The sequence below is a fragment of the Telmatherina bonti genome (genome assembly GCF_933228915.1).
Source record: "Telmatherina bonti genome assembly, chromosome: 11".
Classification (NCBI taxonomy): Eukaryota; Metazoa; Chordata; class Actinopteri; order Atheriniformes; family Telmatherinidae; genus Telmatherina; species Telmatherina bonti.
Genome location: NC_136629.1, coordinates 31,925,582 through 31,946,014, shown reverse-complemented (window position 1 = coordinate 31,946,014; position 20,433 = coordinate 31,925,582). Strand labels below are relative to the sequence as shown.

At 37.6% G+C, this 20,433-nt stretch overlaps 1 protein-coding gene across 2 annotated transcripts in view; it reads right to left on the bottom strand.

Moving 5' to 3' along the window:
* Positions 1 to 20,433, bottom strand: part of phactr2 (phosphatase and actin regulator 2) — a gene marked incomplete at its 5' end in the record, with an annotated part of 62,862 nt that overhangs the window by 18,979 nt on the left and 23,450 nt on the right. Inside the window, 4 exons of one of the 2 annotated variants that reach the window (XM_079249030.1) lie at positions 2,486 to 2,752; positions 5,180 to 5,323; positions 6,117 to 6,191; positions 8,358 to 8,540. In XM_079249030.1, coding sequence (XP_079105156.1) covers positions 2,486 to 2,752; positions 5,180 to 5,323; positions 6,117 to 6,191; positions 8,358 to 8,540 — 669 coding nt within the window. Of the gene's footprint in view, positions 1 to 2,485; positions 2,753 to 5,179; positions 5,324 to 6,116; positions 6,192 to 8,357; positions 8,541 to 17,976; positions 18,185 to 20,433 lie in introns of those variants that run through there. The other variant, XM_079249031.1, reaches the window with a different exon arrangement.

Genomic DNA, 20,433 nt, shown 5'->3' with positions numbered 1-20,433 from the left:
GCGGACTGACGCAGGATCCCGAGACGAGCCCCCAAAAACTGTGGTGGAAAATACTCTGGTCTTGAGAAGTTGTAATACATTTATGAGTCAACTGTCTTCTTACAATGAACATTTTATTATAAACTAATACAAGCACACGCTGGAGCTTGGAGAGAGAACTCTCTCTCCAGATGCTGAAGTAACACCCGATTATAAACCATGCTTAACTCCTCCTAGTTGCTGAGCACACCATATGAAACAATCATTATCTCTTATTTAAGACTAAACTGAACTCACTAAGCATCAATCACTCACTATATTACTTTATTACCTTTAACCTCTAACCTTTAGACAACTGGTCAACCAAGCAGTTGACAAAAACCGATGCCCTGCAGGAAACTCTTCCTGTCTCAGACTTTGTCTGCACATTCCAGACAAGGATCATATGACTTAAAGAAAGCTTTGTGCATAGACACAAAACACAGCAGGATCACAGCAAATCAATGCATATATGTCTAATACTTAATTCAAACCAAACTCATAACAATTTTCCCCAACAAGTCCTCAAATTTATTCATACCCTCTCATTAAAGAAGGAAAAAAACAGCATCACTGAAATAACTAAATGACTAAAGTAGTTATAAATATAAAATGATGAAAATCATGAAATTGGTTTTGAATTCTGGTAGTATTGAACCACATAGTAATATTTAAAAAAAAACAAGCAAACAAACATGACAAACTGATACAGCTTAGATCATTTGTAAACTAATATTTTGTTGAACAAGCCCTTGAGGAAAGTTATTTCTGTACTTCTTGACCAGACTTCTGCACCTGTTGACAAGTATTTTACCCCACTGCTCATCAGCAAGGGGCTCCACTTTGTTCGGGACCGTTTTGTTTGATTTTAATAAAATTTTCAACTCGATTTTATTCAAAAGCAACATCTTGTTTGACTAAATATTCATTTTGCAAATTTTTATTTTGTATTACATTTTTCAGTTTCCAGTCATTTGAGTGATTATTGTGAATTTAGGCTTTTCTTTAATGGAAAGGTATAAAGCATCAGTCATGTAAGCAACTGTTTAAAAACCTAAACAAAGCTCTGGGAAATGGGATAAAACACCAACACTGCAATCTGCTGTGTGAAAAACATCCAGGTATGTTGCTCCTCAGGGAGCTTCCCTGACCCCATGACTCTGAGAATGCCTTCACAACAGTCCACATGAGGAAACCAAATCACAGAGAAACCCCACACAACAAAAACACTGAAATGTTAAAAACCAGGAGCCTTCTTGTTTTGCAATGGCAGTGTTAGCTATTGCACCACTGAGTTGCCAATCACTTGTCATCTTCAATCTGAAGTGTTATATTTCAGTTCCCATCTCTTAGAAAGGCTCCAACTGGTAGCTCCTCTGCCTTTGTTTAAGGTGTATCAAACTCGCCACCACTTTACAAAAGTAAATGTGTAATTGTTTAAATGGTGTTTAATAAGTTGAGCCAATTCAGTTGTGAATTTGGTTTTGTAACCTTACAGTTTGTTTACAAGTTAAAAAAGCTCCGAAAGCGTTTTCTTTGTTTTTAAAAACCTGGTGGGCAAGAAAAAAAAAACCCAAAATGCACAATGTGAGCTCTTTAATGTAAGTTGTTTATTCCAGGTCCTTCAATGATACGCAGCTGCTTTTTTCCAAGGTTACATTTTTTATTGTTGTTTTTGTTTTTGTCTTTTTTACCTAGAGCAGCTTAAAAGAAGTAGTGTCACCGGCTAGGTGGAAAATGTGATGCAAAACTATGACACCATCACAAATGAGATTATCTAAAATACTATTTCAAGCAGCTTTTAAAGTGTCTATTTAGCATCTTTGTGTGCTGATAAAAGCAGCCTGAGGAAAGGAATTATATAAAATATGTTATCCAAACACCAATGAAGCAATTTTGGTCCATTTCTTTGGTCAATCAATTGGAAAATAGCCAAATGTCTTCGGATACAAAAACACTACTGAAATATCCCACACAGTGCTCTGAGCTGTGTAAAGCACCACTAAATGTGAAGCACACATGATAAGCGATGATCATGCACTTGCATCACATTATCAAATTTTACACTAGTTTATTTAAGCTCATTTTGTCAAAGACATGCAACATTCACCTTACTCATATTCACACGCTCTCCCACACAGACACAAACACATATCAGAGCGACACAAATCTTCACTTCTGCTTTCTCAGAAAACAGATCCTGATCATAAATTAGACATTTCACAGCTACAGGACTGGTAGTCCCCTCTAATGTAAGACATGACTATCAAGGCAGGCAAACAGTAAGACTCCTTTGTTGCCACTTAACTTGCACTTTAAATACATGCAGCCATGTTTTACAGGTGCAGAGTGCTTTACAGCAGGTTCTGCCCCACAACAAACAGCAATAAAGGACATTTTCCATGCAGGGCAGCAGGCAAGAACATAGACAGGCCAACAGGCTTCAGTTTCAGCTAGATGAACTTACCATTCCCTCGACTAGTGGTGTTAGTGTGTCGTTGGTTAGCTTTACCCTGTGTGGGTGGACCAGTCTTGACTGTGGATGTGCCACTCTTGGCTGTGGTTTTAGCTGTCTTTTTAGCTCCAGACGCACCATCTTTCTGCTTTGCAGTGGCAGCAGAGCCACCAGAAGATTTGGTAGCAGTAGGCAGAGTAGCACTTTGCTGCTTTTTACTTTGAATATCCCGAGGTCGCGCCTGGTTTGCCCGGGCAGGGGGTTTAGTATCACGGCGCTCTGAGCAGATCAGAGCAAACAGGAAGAAAAAGTGTAGTGTGTAGAGGGTTAAAACAGAGAGAAAGCAAGATGAGAACTGCTCATCTGTGTAAATAGATGCACAAATAGACATGCAGACGAGCAGAAGTGAGCTCATAAAAGATAAAGGAGGAGATGGAAAGGTTGAGTAATGATAAGAATAAGGTGGCTACTGCCTTTTGAAGGGCTTTGATAGATGACATGCAGCCATTAACATCCCTAACCTCCAGTGTTATGGTATGCGAGTTGCTGTATTAGCAGAGTTTGCTCTCCTTGCCTTTCTGACTATTGACAAACAAATTGCAACAAATTCGATGCTAACAGGATTGAGATGAAAAACAACACAACACTTAAGCAGCATCAGACAGAACAGTGGCTTCTCTCCTGAGGGAGGGGGAAGCATTAGGAGAAGGAGATACTGCTCTGCTCGGGCGATGAAGCCGACTGCAGGCTGATGTAATGGGAATATCTATTGGAACACATTAGACGGGCTCATAGATCGTTCGGAGAGTTCAAAGTCAGCCAGAAAACTGCAGTAGATACAAATGCATTGAGGAAAGGACTTCAAAGCATCTAAAAAAAAACAAACAAACAAACCTGCAATTCAATGTCCAATCATATAAAACTGGAACCACTAAAGTGCTGTAAAAGCTCCATGTTTATAAATAACAACAGTTTTAGACTGTGGTTTTCAAAAAGTGGAGCGATATCGACAAACAATTAAAAATCCTACAATTACTCACCAGAGTGCAAACATTTCTACAGTTACGGCCCAGTTGGTCACGTACATGGACAAAAGAAAAGCTGAAATCAAAATGCACAAACCCAACACTAGTGTAAAAGTAGAGGAAAAATGTCATTCAGCCAACCTGTTATTTCTTGCACACTATGCAGACAGACCAGTCAATGAGAAATCAGAGAAAGAATCTATTTTCTAAATTTGTACAACATAACTTCTCATCTGAAATCAAACAACCAAGTTTCGATTTAAGCAGTTTAACAAGAATATTACGTAAACAGCTTAGGTCTCCGCTGAGAGAGGGGTACGTACAGATTAGCTGAGGTCATTGGCATCTTACAACACGCCACCGCTTTGCCTCCTTTGTGATTCTGTGATATTTTCTGTGCAATTAATAATTCTTTTTCCCACAAAGGACAGCAGTCATATCAGCTTTGCAGCACTTGACTAAATCCGAGCACAAATTATAGCACCTAAAACTAGCCCTGTTTCTTCTACCAGCGGTGGAATCATCATTAAACACCACTGACACAAAAGCAGCGTGGATCAGCATGGTTCTGCTTCCACCATGTTTTACACACAATGCTGTATGTCATCATTTTCCATAACAAGGAAGGCTCTTTTAGATGTCATACAAACAAAGAAGCACCAAATTAAACCGTCTTCTTCCAAAATTTGACAAACATAAATCTAATATTTTTCCCTGAGAGTTTCAGCTAGATCTTACCAAGCGTTTTTTTTTTTTTTTACCTCTCAAAAGAGAGAATTATGTGATCACAAACTTTGGTTTGGTGTATTTGGTGTTACTGAGCTTGGAAATGACCGTTTTCCTTGTAATGTCACTTTGTTCACTTGTGATGTCTCTGCTATCACTTTAAAAGATCTGACTTGTTTTTTCAGCCTTTGTTTACTTGGATGAAGACCCCTGTGGGTCACATACTGAGAGTTTCCACAACAACCTACTTAGTCAGGAACTTTCATATCCTTATTCTGTCCCCATATAATGAAGAAACAATATGAAACTCCAATCGGTCAACAATCCAACTACCAGAGGTGTATAAAAGTCCTGTCTGGAAGCTGTTCCAACCAGTCACTAAACCAGCTGGATTTGATTAGCTCAGTTCCACTGAAAGGTAGATGAGCCAGTTCGTGAAAACACCAGTTCAAAATGCACAGGTAGATCTAAAAACATGACAGGATTGTTACTTCATGGCACCTGGATTATACACCTCTGCCAACTACTGACTAGGCTTTTAAAATGGAGCAAATTTGGGAAGAATGGCTGCCAGTCTTTTACTGTATGTGCAACAACGTTGCTTAACTTCTTGAATGAAAGCTGAAATTCTACAACCCAATCACATTTTACATTGTTACATTAAATACGCCAGTACTGAAATTTTATGATAGGTTGATAAAACGGCAGATAAAGAGTGAGATTTTTTCCTCTTTTACAAACTGATTTCCAGTCATCTTTAACCCCATTTTCTTTTCTTTTTTAAAGGCATTCAGTGCAGCACAGGGATAAAGTTCACTCTGAATGCATCCCAGTGGAAGACTCGGGTCTAAAGCCTAAGCTAGCAGACAAATCCAAATGTTAAAGACTAACGTTGGATATGGATCACAGGTCACAATACGACAAAGGTCTCACAGTAACTGATGCAAAAAGGTACCTGTTGGCTTGTCCTCAGTGCTGACTATCCCAGAGGCTTCCTCCTCCACCAAGGTTTCTGTAGACTCAATAACCACTTTGACCTCTCCCGGTGTTACACTGGATGTTGCATGGCCATTCAGATTTTCACTGCTGATCAGTTCATCTATGAAAGAAAAATTATTTGACATTTTAAACGTTCTGACTTATCGTGAATAACATCAGGCCAAAGGGGAAACTGCATTTAGCAAAGCTGAACACTTTTTGAAGCGTTCTAAAATAAATGCAGATGATCTTAGAAAAAAGGAAAATTAATAGAAGATTACTTTTATGCACTAGGTATGGCCTCTATGTACTTCAAATTTATTTTTAGGAAGTCATAACAATGATAATAATAATAATAATGATAATGATAATAATAAATAATAATATTAATAATAATAATAACCTAGTTGTAGCAGACTTTAACAAGATATGTTAAGGAAGTAATTAAAATGTCATTTTATAAATGAAAAGTTAAGGCCCTTTGCACTTTTTTTGGACTTGAAGTGGAACCCTTGTGTTGGTGTGTGGCCTCTACTATCTTCCATTTGTCTAAATAAGCTGCATCTATGATTGTGTGGATCCAAGGCATACCTGGCTGGTGCACCCCATGCCTATATTTTTATCTTTTCAATGCAGGTTAAAATTCCCCCCATTTCAAATTTGTCTCTTTCTGTGTCGAAAACAATAATTTTTCTAAATGTTTTTTCCTAATATTCAGGCCACAAAAAAGTGTCCAGTTGGATTTAGGTAAAATGCTGTTAGCAGTAAAAAGGGCAAAGGCACTGATCACTTGGTGGTTAATGTGAATGCTGAACAATGCATTTTTTCCTGTTTTTTATTTCCCAAAAATCATATCAATGACTGAAATTGTAAAATTGACAAATGAAAAGACAAATTAAATGAGTTGGACAAACCTTGCTCAGGGATGAGAACTCTTTTCCTGATGAGCTCCTCCCTCGTTTGTCTTGTGGAAATTTTTCTCTCTAGAACTGAAAGATAAACATGATCATGATGGATGTACGAATAAGTGAGTTAATATCATTTTGTCCCTCTTTGTTTAGAGCTTAAGTCATAGGCACTGATTTGAACAAGACCTAAAATCCTCAAACCGAACAAACCTGATTTAATTCGGAAAATACATTTTAAACTAATAATCTTCTGCTTTTTTCTGAAGAATTTTTTTCCCCATCTTTTCAGAAAAGATGGAGTAAAACTCAAGGGAAAAACTAAATATGCTTTTAAATCAGACATTACACCAACACACTGATTGTACGCTAAGAGACAGGAGGAAACAGCCTGTAGATCTCCATATTTTGACAACTAAATCAATGTGGACTCTGGTCTGATTGCTTTCTTTGTGAAGATACGCTTTCCTAGAATAACACGGGTCATTTAGCATAGGAATATCTAAAAGAACGCTTGCTTGCTCCTTACAAGAAGGCAGGAAGTCACATATGCATGGAAAAAAAAAATACAGAAAACATAGACATAATTTCTGATACACAATTAAGGAGAAAGACCTCTTTCTTAAGAGTTCATTACACTTATTCATCCTCACTTTGACAATAGCTGTTTAAAGTCAAATTAATGTCCAAAGTGTCATTTTTAAATGAAATGACAGTTTTGTTAACAAGAATCTATCAACATAAACACGGAATTATCCAATAGATAATCGTTATAGTCCAGGCTACTTAATTTGGTCCTACAAGGGCCTCACACCTACAGCTTTTCAACATGACCCTGCTCCAACACATCTGATTTTAATGAATTAGTCATCAGGGGGGTAACAGTACATGTATATTCAGATTTTTCCGTAGAGAACAGTGGTGTACCGAGTTCCCACAACGAAAGAGTAACCGCCTTGCACATGCTTCCTAAACAACACTGAGTGCAGCCCAGCCTCTGGATAGCAGAAGCTATGGCTAGCAGAAGCTATGGCTAGCAGAAGCTAATGCTAGCAGAAGCTAATGCTAGCAGAAAAGTCACTTCCAGCATTTGGTGTAGCATTACATTGTGGGTAAATGCGTAGCAATCACGTCAACAATCTTCTGTCTGTGTTGTTCACACTGCGTCCATTGTTGCAGTGTTTCAGCAGTTTACTTGCATTAAACAAAATAAAAAAAACCCAAAACAGTGATAGTTTAATCTCCATGTGTATCTCGCAAGAGGAAACAAAGTTTTCTTCTTTACGTTGGTCTTGTCCTCTCTTTTGGTAAATACTAGTGCAGCACCACCTTTGGTGGGAATGGGGATATATTATTCTAATGGTTTGATCAAAGTGCGGTGTGAAAATAATCTCGATCCGCATGGAAGCATATCCCCCCTGTTGAGTGAAACCGGATTTCGAAATCACAACTTTTTCCTTTGAACTTGGAATAAGGGATGATGTGCTGCTTGAAATCACAACCTCCAACAGAGTGAATATCAGCCAGTAAATCTCTTTTGCTTCTGTCTTTAAATTCCTTGTTTTTAAAGTTTTAAATCAGTAATGCAATAAATACTGAACTAACATTACAAAAATAATCTGCAATACAGCAGCACAAAATTTGTCAGCTTCAGAAACTTATATTTTTTTCTTAATTGTCCTATTCCAGAGATGTCCAACTCTGGTCCTTATGAGCTACTGCTCCGCAGGTTTTAGATGTTTACCAACAATAGACCTCACTTAAATGAAAAAGTTTTCCTGAGCCTCTCATTTGAGTCTAGTGTGTTACAGCACGATGCATCTTAAACCTGCAGGCCAGAAGGTCAACGAGACTGGAGATGGTGATCCTGTCCCAGGCACTAACCTTTAACAAGTCAGAGGAAGATGGAGGCATAAAACTTACAACAGAGATGCTAAATAAGCAAAAGATAACACTTTCCAGCCACCAGGAAAGTTTCTGGTTTTTGTATTTACTTTAGTCCCTTTTTACTTCCTAGCCGACCACTTGGAAATTAATCAGCAACAGCTACAAACAAACTGTTCACTAGTTTCCTTTTAAAGCTTTTCTAGAGGCTTCACAGCTCCTATTCATATTTAATGTCCTACACAAATACAAAAAAATGCAAGCTGTGGCACTGTCCAGACACTTGTTAGAGGGGAGAAGATCAGCAGCTCTTCATCATTTTATTCATACAATGTCAGCCGCACAGCTGCATACATCACATCCTACCTTTGGAGAGATCCTGGAACTTGTCGCTGGTCTTCTTTTTCCTCCACTTCCATGGTTTGAACAGTTTTCCCAATGAGGACAGCTTATTTCTTTGCTGTCCTGATGCATGGGCATTATGGGTATTTCCACCATTGTCCACCACCACGTCACAGCTGGCCACAGATGATTTCTCCAGGCCATCAACTAAAAGACACAAGTGCACAGTTACGTAAACATAGACAGAATATAAAAATACCGTCAGTATCACCATGGAAACAAAAACTATACCGTTTTTTTTAAGCAACAGACAAAGGTCAATGGCTAATGAATCATGTCTGTTTAAGCATCAGGATATGCTAAGGATGACAAAATCTTCACACCATCACACTCTGCACGTCTATAATGTTTTGCACACGAAATATTTCCTTACAGGATTCAACACCAGAAATTCCTTTTTTTCCTTCTTAGTTCTTTTGTCAACTTGTAAAACAAAGTGCAGATTTAACTCCAATATCACACACACAAAAAAGCATCACTCAGCTGCAACACTGCAGGTGAAGATCCCGCTTTGGCTTAACCGCTCTGCACCATCAGACATGTACAACTGCTTGACCTACTCTCCTTTCAAGTTACTGCTAATGAAGGCAAAAAACTGAGTCACAGCACTTAAGAGTTTCTATAGCTACAGAAAGTCTCTCTTCTCGTAACAGAGGCTGCACCTGCACCTAATCCTCCTGTAAGAGTGCATTTTATTTGGCTTTTTTCTGTTTTGGCACAGCTTTTCAGTGGCAATTTGTTTTTCAATGTGCTGCTGTGTCTGCATTCTTTTTGTTTTGTGTGCATGTCTCGATTCATGAATTTGACCATTAATATTTACTGATCATTGTTAACTGTGAGTGCACATCTGATTTCCATGAGATAACAAGCGATAGAACATGATTCACTTTTAAACAAAGGCAATAAAGAAAGGCTTGATTTGAGCTATGTTGTTTTCTTTAGGTATCTGTGAATTTATAAAACTCAAAGCAAAGTGAGAATATCTTTTATTCCATGGTAAACGCAGTAAGTGTGCGTTTCTGGGCGTTTCTTGGGGAGATCCCTGTCTTTCCACAACTCCTCCTCTTCCTGTTGAAAGATTAGAAGTGCTGTGAACCTTCTGGAATACTGCAAACAGTGTGTGTGGAGTGTGTGTGGAGGGCTCACAGAGGGCAGAGAGGTAATGTGTGAGCATTCATACCCAAGTTGAGGAAGCTTCTGACTATGTGGAGCCATGCAGGGATCAAATGTGTCTCATTTCTGTGTTCAGACTTTCAGTAATTTAAGTCTTATTTGTGTTTGTGGCCTTAAAAACAATGCAAAGTCATTGGTTCTTCAAGAAGCGCTTGTTTTTGTAATCTAAAAATGACATGATAAAATAAAATGTGTAATTACACTTTCCTCTGCTCAATACTGCTTATATATGGATCTTATTTGTTTAGTTTCAGTTTACACCTGCATTCAGTATTATGGGATCACTCTATTACTATTCCCTTGTATCTTAATATTCCTACTGCTAATATTCTCTGTTTATGAAGATTTATTTTTGTGAGAATCTGGATTTTTTTTTTGCCCCGCCAGCACCTTTTGGGCTTCTGTACCTTATTGCGACGTATTGCGCTGGTTTCCCACAGAAATGCATAAACACAACTTGGCAGATAGAAACGTAAAAGAAGTGCCCCCTCTGTGCTTCCATTGCATTTTTTTTTGCAAAATAAATTTGTATGTTTTGACAAACAACAGTTGTGATTTGCAGATGTTTCCACTGAACAGCGTTTAGCACATTAGCATCACGTTTCGTAATTGCGGTTAATGCCAAGTGGGCACGTAGTGTTATTTTAGGGTTTTCTACTTGTTGCAGAGAATTTGCTTTGGATTTTCAAAGCTTTTCTCCCTCACTTTCTTTTCTAAAACTCTGAAATTTGCTGTTGTTTATTCCACACCTCGCCATCTTTACTGGGAATGAACTGGTCACGACCCCCACGTCACTTCTGGGGACACGTAAACGCAAAAAAAGTGTTTCCATTACATTTTTGCAATATATTTCTATGTCGAAATGTCTGGAAAAACCACCTCTTGAGATCGTAAAACTTTTATAGCAGCGAGTTTTTATGGCGATATTTAGTATTTGCGCAGTTCTAGGTGTAATGGAAATGCAGGGTTTTCAGTGTGGGAGGGGGGCATTGTCACATGCCACAGGGGTCTGAAGCCAGATGCAGCTGACAGGCTCGTCTTTCTTGCCAAAAATGAGTAAATAAAACAAAAAAAAAACAGCAAGAATGTAATAATACATGTGTATTAGAAATATAGCTTTAATAAACATTCAGGGATTTTTTAAAAAGAATAGTATTTTGTATCAAATAGGTCAATTTTCTCTAAACACATGTTAAGTGTAAAGAAACGTTCATTTTTATTACCTCATTGTTAATGTGGGAAATTGTTTTGGTTATTCAATGTCAAAATACTCTAAAATGAATCACTATTTTTCTTCCAAGAGGAGGCTATTTTATTTATTTATCAGTTTTTATTTTAGAATAAAGTTACACAAGTGAAATGAGGCCTATTCTTACATGTATGATCAAAACATAAAAACTATCTCACAGTGGAAACGCTCTAAGTACAAACATGTTGTTTCTAATAATGTTTACAGTGGCAGTGCCTGCCATCTCTTTTTACAATCTTGTTTAACAGCTTGTTTAGTTGCACTTTAAATTTAGGTAAACTTTTAGGCTGACTGCAATAAAAGCATTTTTGAAAAAGAATAATTTTTGACATCTGTAAATTTTTTTTTCTTTACAGTAAGGGGAAAAAAAAAATCGATTCAAATCGGAAAATTTGTTTTAAAAAAATCTGAGATTTTATTTTTTGGCCATATCGCCCAGCCCTAACTGCTAGTAAAAGAAAACCAGTCACAACATCTAAATAAAACATCAGTTCTCATTTTCATTTTATTCTAAAGTAACTTTAATGGAAAAAAAAGGTCAAATTATGGAGTAAAAATCAAAACTTCTAGCCATAAACTTAAGATATATCTAAGGAATCATTGGTGAAAGCCATGTTAGCTTTTTAAGTCCACATCTTCAGATTGTCACTGTTTTCCAACTCTAAAACTGATATTAGCTGCTTCAGCGTTGTACTGTATATTTTTGATTTGTTAGGTTTCATGAAGCTTAGTTTACTATTTATTTTCATGTGTTTTTCATTTACTACATTGTCTTATTTGTGCAGAAAAATGATCCACTATTTAATGCTGGTATGTTCTGTGTTACATACTAATCTAACCAAACACTTGTGCTTATGTTCTTATTTTTAAAAAGCTTAAGAGATTCACTTTAATATGAGCAAAAACCTTAAACACACTGGTCCTTTAGATAAAAAAAACTTTTTTAAAGTAAACTTTTTTTTAAATTAACAAAGTGAAACTCTGAGACTACACTGGCCTCCTCGCTTCTCCTCTAAATAAAGAATTTAAAATCATCCTATCAAACACGAGTCAGGAAAAGAAGCACGATGATTATTAATTTTGAAGTTATGGAATTATCAAAAGCAGCCAGACATGCATGATTTAAGACATTCCCATTGGGTGGCAATAACTTGAAATTTGACTTTTTTTTAAATTAACAAAATGACACACTCAATACTCAATGACTAACATGTTTTAGCTGAAAAGGCAACAGTTCAGTGTTTTTCTATTGCAAATGCTGAACATACTGTAGTCAACAGTGAAATGAGCCACATTTGACTCAGTTTTAAACTGTATGCCACTCAGCTGAGTTAGCCAGATACATAGGTATTAAATACACAGTCGATCTTGAAGCAACATAATTTTAAAATAAAATACTTCCTCCTGAGTTTTTCTGGTGACATAAATATATATAGTGTTTTGTAGCTCAAAATAAAGAAAAAATAACTTTTGGATTGTTTATATATTTATTTATGATTAAACCTTGATTCACACAGGTAATTTTACAGACAGAGTCTCCATTCAGCTCTGAAAGTTTTGACAAATTACCGACGTAGATGCTGGCTGCTTTAAAAACAAATCCGATTTCTGATTTTAATCAATTCCTTGTTAAAGCCACTGATTCACTGTTAAAGAATAAAAAATAAATTACGAGCATAAAAAATTATTCTGTTTCAAAAATGCTTTTATTGCACTCAACCTAGGAGTTTCTCTGAATTTAAGGTGCAACTAAACAAGCTTGTAAAAAAGATGGTTGCCACTGTAAACAATTAACATATAAAACACATGTTTCCACTTGGTGCTTCTCCACAGTGAGCTAGTTTTTAGGTTCTGAGCATACATTTAAAAATAAGCTTCACTTTATTTGTGTAACTTCATTCCAACATAAAAAAAACAATAAATTAATCATAAATCAAAGTGCCTCCTCTTGGAAGAAAAATAGTTACTCTTTTTAGAGTATTTTGACAATAAATAACCAAAACAATTTCTCACTTTGGGACTGAGGTAATAAAAATGAAAGTTTTACTTTTTTGGGGGACAAGCCCTTCTTTGCTAGCTGCCATGTTGTGTTCATGCAGTTCTGTGGGAAACAAGCTGGAGTGCACTGACGTTACTATGATCTACGGAAGCATAAAAGGTGCTGGTGGGACAAAAAAGGAATATCTTGATTTTCATTAAAATAAATCTTCATAAAGAGCAAATTCGAATTAATTGATTAAATCGATTAATTACCCAGCCCTACTACAAGCTGACTATTGCTAATTTTGTCATAGACATCTCTAAATGTATAAAAACACCTAAAGTTTAATGGCCAGGCTTCATAGACACTAAAGCATTCATTTGTCTGCAGAAAAGTCTAACTGGGTGAAGTAGGTTTACTGTGACTAGAAACAGATGTCTTATTAGCCATGACTGGAAAATTAGGGTTCCAATAATAACAAACAAAAAAAAAGAAAAAAACACAACTAGGGGAAATAATTACCCAATCACATTCTTGTTGTTAAAGAATCCACAGTAAAAGTCACCGTATGACAGAACAACTATTTAAGCATTACTGCTCCCCACGGGATTTTGCCCACTTTCTGACCATTTCTGCTTGAGGATACTGCAGAAAACATGCATAACACGGCAATTAAAAAAAGAAAAACATAAAGAAGTGCAGCACAGAGCTACAAACATGCTGTCTCTAGACGCACACATACACAAACTCACTTCCTGTTCCTGTGCTGATATCAAATCACAACAATAGCTGCACTTCAGCAGCTGCTTTGTGCTACTTAATGATGAGAAAATCCCCATCAACAATTATCGCCATTAGGGCAACTATCAGACCTCTTCTGGGAACCAAACAGAGCCAATGGACTTGTTAAGACAAGAGTAATAAAAAAGAAACTGTTTTAAGCAAAAACTTACCAAGTATAAAGAAAAGGGAAATAGAAATAGAAAGAGATACAGAAATAAAAGACTATATGCTCATTTTATGTCAAAAGTTATTCTCATTTCCTCTTATTTAATTGGATGCAACATTATCATGAAAAAAGGGAACATGCGAGACTCACAAGTATCGTGTAGCAATACAGAAAATGTATTAAACCGTGCCATACATGCAATGCAAACTGAACAATCTGATCCTGGAGAGGTTTTCTGAGCTAAATTACATACACAGTCAGTTTATTATCCTGGCTTCATTTTTACAGCAGAAATGACCTTTTTCTTCAGAGGAAAGGCAGTAATTATACCCCATACACCAGTGCTTTATTAACAAGAAACCATGAGAATGGCCCAGCATTGCTTCACCTTTTTCCACTACCTGAAACATGATGCAACATGGATGAGACAAAAAAAAAAAAAAAAAAAGAAAAGAAAAAAAAAAAAGCAGCATCAATCAATTCCAACTTGATTCTTTATACCAATCCAATTTACATGCATGAACTGCAGGGTACCTCATGTAATGCACGTCTGAGACAGGGATTTTTTTAAAAATGGACAAATTCGGCTATTACTATTATAATTTTTACTTTTTGATAAGTTTGTGGATAAATGCACACATAAAGCAAAGAGAAAAGAGAAGCTACTGTACAAGTCAATATTTCTTGGATCAATAAGTCCCATGTAAGATGTTAAAACTATAATCGTGGATGCCGAAATATGACAACTATAAACTGAGTAGAGTTTGGGGCTTCGCTTTATAAATATGCCAATAAGCACAGGTAGTTTTTATGTTAAAGCAAATAATACTCAGCTGCGGCATGAGTAAGAACTTTCTAAATGGACTAGTATGGCATAAATCCACGCAAACTTAATATCATATATAACAACTTTTAACTGGGTTCCATGATTACATACTGTGAGGCTTTGAACACTAATGCTGGGAGGGTGAGTCAGGATTTGGATACACAGCAGATGTAGCAATGGGTAGAGTAATCAGAAACATAACTTCTGACACAGCCCAAATCTCAGTGAAGTAATCCCTCATTAAACTGCTGTGCCGAGTCAAAAACCGTCAGGGTATTATTTCTGTATGTATAATATGGTATCTATTGTCTGCAACAATATATGTGTTTTGTCAAAGACTGCAAGTTTTTCTCTGAAGTTATAGCAGGAACATGAGTTGAGGAGGAGGAGGGGGAAAGGGAGAGGCTTCCTTCCTTCACTGTAAGTCACCAGGGAGGCAAGAAGCACACATCATGAACAAAGAAGGAAGGATGGGGGGTGGGGGGGATAATTTGATGAGGAAAAATAAGTAAAACCAGAGAAAAAAAGAGGAGAGCTGGATATTGAGGTGGTTTAAGAGTGTTGGTGGCAAAGGGTGACAGAAAGAAACTGAAAGAAAAGATGAAGGAAGACAAGGCAACAGGAGGTGCTGGACAGAAACAACAACGGGGCAGGAGGGAGGGGCACAACTCGGCATGAGCTGCAGTTTTAACACTTGGGTAATTTCTTCCGAATCTTTCTCCAGTGGAGGCCAGAGAAGGATAGAGTCGTTTAACTCACAGTACTTACAGAGCCAAGTAGCTCAGACCGAACAAAGAAATAACAGACCTAAAAGAAATTAAACAGGAAACTGTGGCTTGACTGTGTTTTAGCGTATAGTCTTTACTTCAGAAGAGTGGCTCAGGGGATATCAGCTTTAAGGTAATGATCTTTCAGTAAGACCCTGTCAGAAACACTTCCCTTCCTGCTCTTAGTACAATAGATTCTACAATTAAAGTACACCACAATATTGTTATGAAATCCATAATGGAGTATAAAGATCATTATAATGGCTTCAGGTTACTAAACATGTTGGCTTAAGTAAGCTTACAAAACAATCTGGGTGTTGCTTTAAATGCTGACAGCGCCATAAAAAGGTTAGGTTTTGTTTTCATCCTCAGTCATGTGTCCCTTCCTGAACCTCACTGCCTCAAAGTGTTCCAATAAAATCTGTGAATGAATGTGACGTTCTCACTTTACTGGCTCATAAAACCGGACAAAGGACTCCAAATGGTGAGAACATTTATTTTAACCAGAGTAAGAAAAGTTAGGATTGGATGTTTCACACTCGACAGTCAGATGAAACCGCAGCTGAGAGCGTCAAAATGAGCTGAGCGGCTAAATAGCCTAGTGAAAAAATGTTTAAACTATTGCACACACACAAACACATACACACCAAAAAGCTTAATCTATGATTGAATAAAGGTTTGCAGTACTGTTTGTTAGTATTTGCACATTTACAAATATTCCAAATTATAAGAGTCAATAAAGTTTCCAAAAAGGTTTTTTGATGCACATCAGCAGACATTACTCAATAAAAAGTTTGCAAAAGTTTTTTAGCTGCAAAATACGATCTCAAATTAATCATCAGCGGTTTCTGGTCCTGAAGAAGAAACATAACAAATATTGGCTAACGTCAAAGAATAACCACAACAAATAGTCCTGAAGGCCTCTCTCCAATATTGTCTCCTAAATGATCAATGTGTCTGGTTTTGTTGGTTTAATCTTTTGTGAGGTTGTCTGTTGGCAACAACCACACTGAGGAGATATGTACCAAGATCCACACCACAAACAGGAGAGATCTACGTACAAACTGGTTAAAAAGATTTACTGCCATTTTGTTTTTTGTGACATTTTAATAGTTTGCCTAAAATTCATTTGCAAGTTAAATATACATATTACCTGTATATACCATGTCTGCATGGAGACAAGTTCAAGTTTGTTTATTATAGTGTGGACCTATAATCCTATAATAATGCGAACAGGAATTTTCAGAGCACCAAAATGTTTTGTTTTTTTATTACACCCCAAAGTGAATAAATCTGAAATATTAGTGTTTCATTTTTGAGTTTACCAACCCCGATAAATCTTTCCTGAACTGATGAGCACATAGCTCCACCTCTCTGTTAAGTTGTAGGCGTAAACCCGCCACCAGCTACAACAGCAGATCACATTATCTTGCTTTTGCTGCAGAAGCTACTGAGTGTGATACGACTTTTGCAGCAAATTCTTCTCCTCATCATCAGTCCACAAAAATGCCTCCTTTTTAGCTTGGTCTTCCACCATTGCATGAGTTGATATGCATGCTTCTTGTCGCATTATCTGTTTTGGAGTGTTTTTCAGTGGGAGCGTCATAAAATAATAAAAAATCCTTTAAATTAGCGTTCTTACCTTTCATATTTAATGCCCTGAGAGTTTGCAAAAGCCCCATTAGACTTGTTTCACACCCACATAAACTCAAAAAATATATTGTAAGGCTGAGTTACATCATTAATACAAGCAATGTAATGTATACGACATTTTAAATTTTATAATTTCACCTTGGATGTGTCTATATTTTTCATGGGATAATTTGAGGCCACTCTGAAGTGATCTTTTGACCCTTTGGGGTCCCCAGGCTGACAGACGTGGCTTGAAGTGATTGGCTGAAAGAATAAAAATAACTGCTTGGTTAAAGTAAAAAAATGACTTTTGAAACTGTCAAACTTCCCTTATGGCTGTTAAAGAGCACTGTCATGCTCTTATTGATTAAGTATCGACATAATTCAATTATAATAAAGGTTACATATTTATATTTATCAAATAACTTTAATGCACAGCTGTTGACTGGATTTTAAGTCAGTGCACTTGAGCTCAGATTGTTTGGGCCCCTTGCAGGAAAACAACCTGGTTTTAACTAACTAATCAGCTCAACTCATCTGGACTCATGTCAAACTGGCTGCTAAACACATAAAAATCTTCATCACACCAGCAGCAACAATTCAGCCTCCTAAAAGATACTTGGTTATAAAACAGTCTCCAGATTTTTTTTTTATTGAATAGTTTTACAGCAGCTGGGGAGCACAGCCAGCGACAAATTTAGAAACACACACACACACACACACACACACACACACACACACACACACACACACACACCGCGTTTAATGATTCAAGAATTAATTTAACACACACCTAGTGAGCTAACATCCCATTAGCATAAAAACATGTAGCTTAGCGCTTCGTCCGCGTTGAAATGTGTCGAAGTTACCCGACAGAAAAGTTCCAGAAACAAAGCAGCAAAACGAGCAGACTTCCTGGATAAAGATAACGGATTAGCGGTGAGAGAGAGACAAGGAGGAAGAGAGGCTTCACGTTGCACAAATATACACACACATTCACACTCACCGCTCCCGGTCTGAGACACGGCAGACACGGCAGTCTGACCCATATTCAGCCGGACCGGAGCCCGCCCTCCGAACCCGCTATCACGGCCTTTTAGTCCCGCATAAGTCCGGTCTGCGGCCGCCGAGTGAGTTCATCACAAGGCAGAAAAGTTTTAACGGTGATGGCTGGAAACTTGGTTGACACACTGACTGACTGGGTCGCTACTACGTCGTTACTTCCCCTCCTCCTCCTCCTCCTGCGAGCAGCTGAAAAATGCCTCTCATTCCGCCATGCAGATTAGAGGCGCTGCTGGGGTCAGAGGGTGGAGGGCTCCGACACCTCCAACCATTATTTTCACTATGCAAAGACAAGCAAATGAGGATACTGGCTCACTAACCGAGAAATATACCTGAATACATTCTGATTAAATACATTTAGTCAAGTATCTCACTGAATGTGAGACCAGGGTTTCTGTAAGTTACATACATTCAACAGTACATGTGCATTTTTGACAAGAACTAAGCTAAAATGCAGCAAAAGTTTGTTGCATTTTAGGAACATTTCAGGAACGTGTAAAACCACATTTTATTCTTAATAACTTTAAGTAATCGTCTTCAGCATGATGTTATCTGTCTCTTATGTTATGAGGAAGTTTGGTCCTTTAAAAGCAGCTTTAGTTCATTGCAGATTCTAGGCTCCGGTTCATGCACAGCTCTCTAAAGGTCCTGGAAAAACATTTAAATTGGTTTGATGTCTGGACTTTGAATGGGCCATTGCAACACATTGATTTGATTCTTTTCTGGCCATTCTGTTGCAGATTTATTGGTGTGCTTAGGACTGTGACCCAGATTTGGCCAGGCTTAACTGCTGAACAGACTTACGTTTGACTCTACAGTACTGCACAGATAAATTCATGGTTGACTGTGTTTGCAAAACAAACTAAAATTATCAACCACAATGCTTAATAGATAATATAAGGTGTGCTGATGTGCTGTGTTTGGATTCTGCTTTGTAATATAGTCACACATCTTCAATTTGGTCTTATCTATCTAAAGCACATTGTTCCTGCTGTTCTTGTAGATTGCTCATATTGTATTGTACTGCCAAGTTCTTTTCTGAGAAGAAACTTTAAGCTGGCTTTCTTTAATCATTTTCTGATATTAATGTCATGACCTTAGACATTTAACATGCTAACTCAGGCCTGTAGAGACTGATATCTAGCCCTTTTTCCCCCTGCAGCTTCTCTGAGCATTGCACAGTCAGAACTTGGGGTGAATTCGCCGGAACATTCACTCCTGGAAAATTGGCAACTGTTTTGAATGTTATTAGCATTTTGATTACTACTTAGCCTCTGAATTCCTTTCACAGCAGAAAGGGTGAATTTTTTGTTTTTTTTATACACTACTTTTATGCTTAGTTTTGTCGACATTTCTATCTGTTGTAGTTTTTGTTGAACATCTGAGGTTTGTATTGTCCAACAGTTAAAATTTGGTAATAACCATATACATTTTACATTTTACATTTACCATTATACATGGTTAGCACTGTGGCCTCACAGCAAGAAGGTCACTGGTTCAATCCTTGGCTGGGGAGGGGTTCAGTCAGCGGCCTTTCTGTATGGAGTTTGCATGTTCTCCCCGTGTATGCGTGGGTTCTCTCTGGGTACTCCGGCTTCCTCCCACCATCCAAACACATGCATGTTAGGTTAATTGGTTACTGTGTGAGCGTGAGTGGTTGTTCGTCTCTGTGTGGCCCTGCGATGGACTGGCGAGCTGTCCAGGGTGTACCCTGCCTGTCGCTCAAAGCCAGCTGGGATAGGCTCCAGCTTCCCCGCGACCCTGAATTGGATTAAGCGGTTCAGTGAATGAATGATATACATTTTGAGTATGTCCTGCTGAAAATGGTTCCAATGAGTTTGTAATTGTTCCTTTTAGTGTTCTACACTGCAGTCTTGCTGGTATAAAAATCTGAGTACCTTCACCAATATTGGACAGGTTAGTATATCCACTTTATATTCTTATACATATAATAAAAATAGACTAGACTATCTAAAAGAGCACATACCCCCACTAAGCAATTGGTCCTCTACCTGAGAAAATCCCCAAATGGTCCACTTGTCAGAAATGGAAACAGGCAGATTTGCAGGTGCAGCAATGTTAGATTTCAGTACTGCATGTGACCTGATTGATCATGATTTATTATTTCAGAAATGACTATGTTATGGTTTCAGTTTCAGCGCTGTCATGAATGGGCAGCTACCTGTCTAACAGTGTATTTTTGTACACTAAGCAAGTGGTACAATCTCTTGTCCTGTGCCACCTAGAGTATTGTCCCATCACATGGTTGTCTGCATCCCAGAGAGCTTCACAGACTTCGTGTAGCTCAGAAGAGGGTCGCCAGGGCAGTCCTTCACTGCTCATGCAAGACAGTGTGACTTTAATGCATGCACACCTGTCATGGCTTACGGTCAGTTATAGA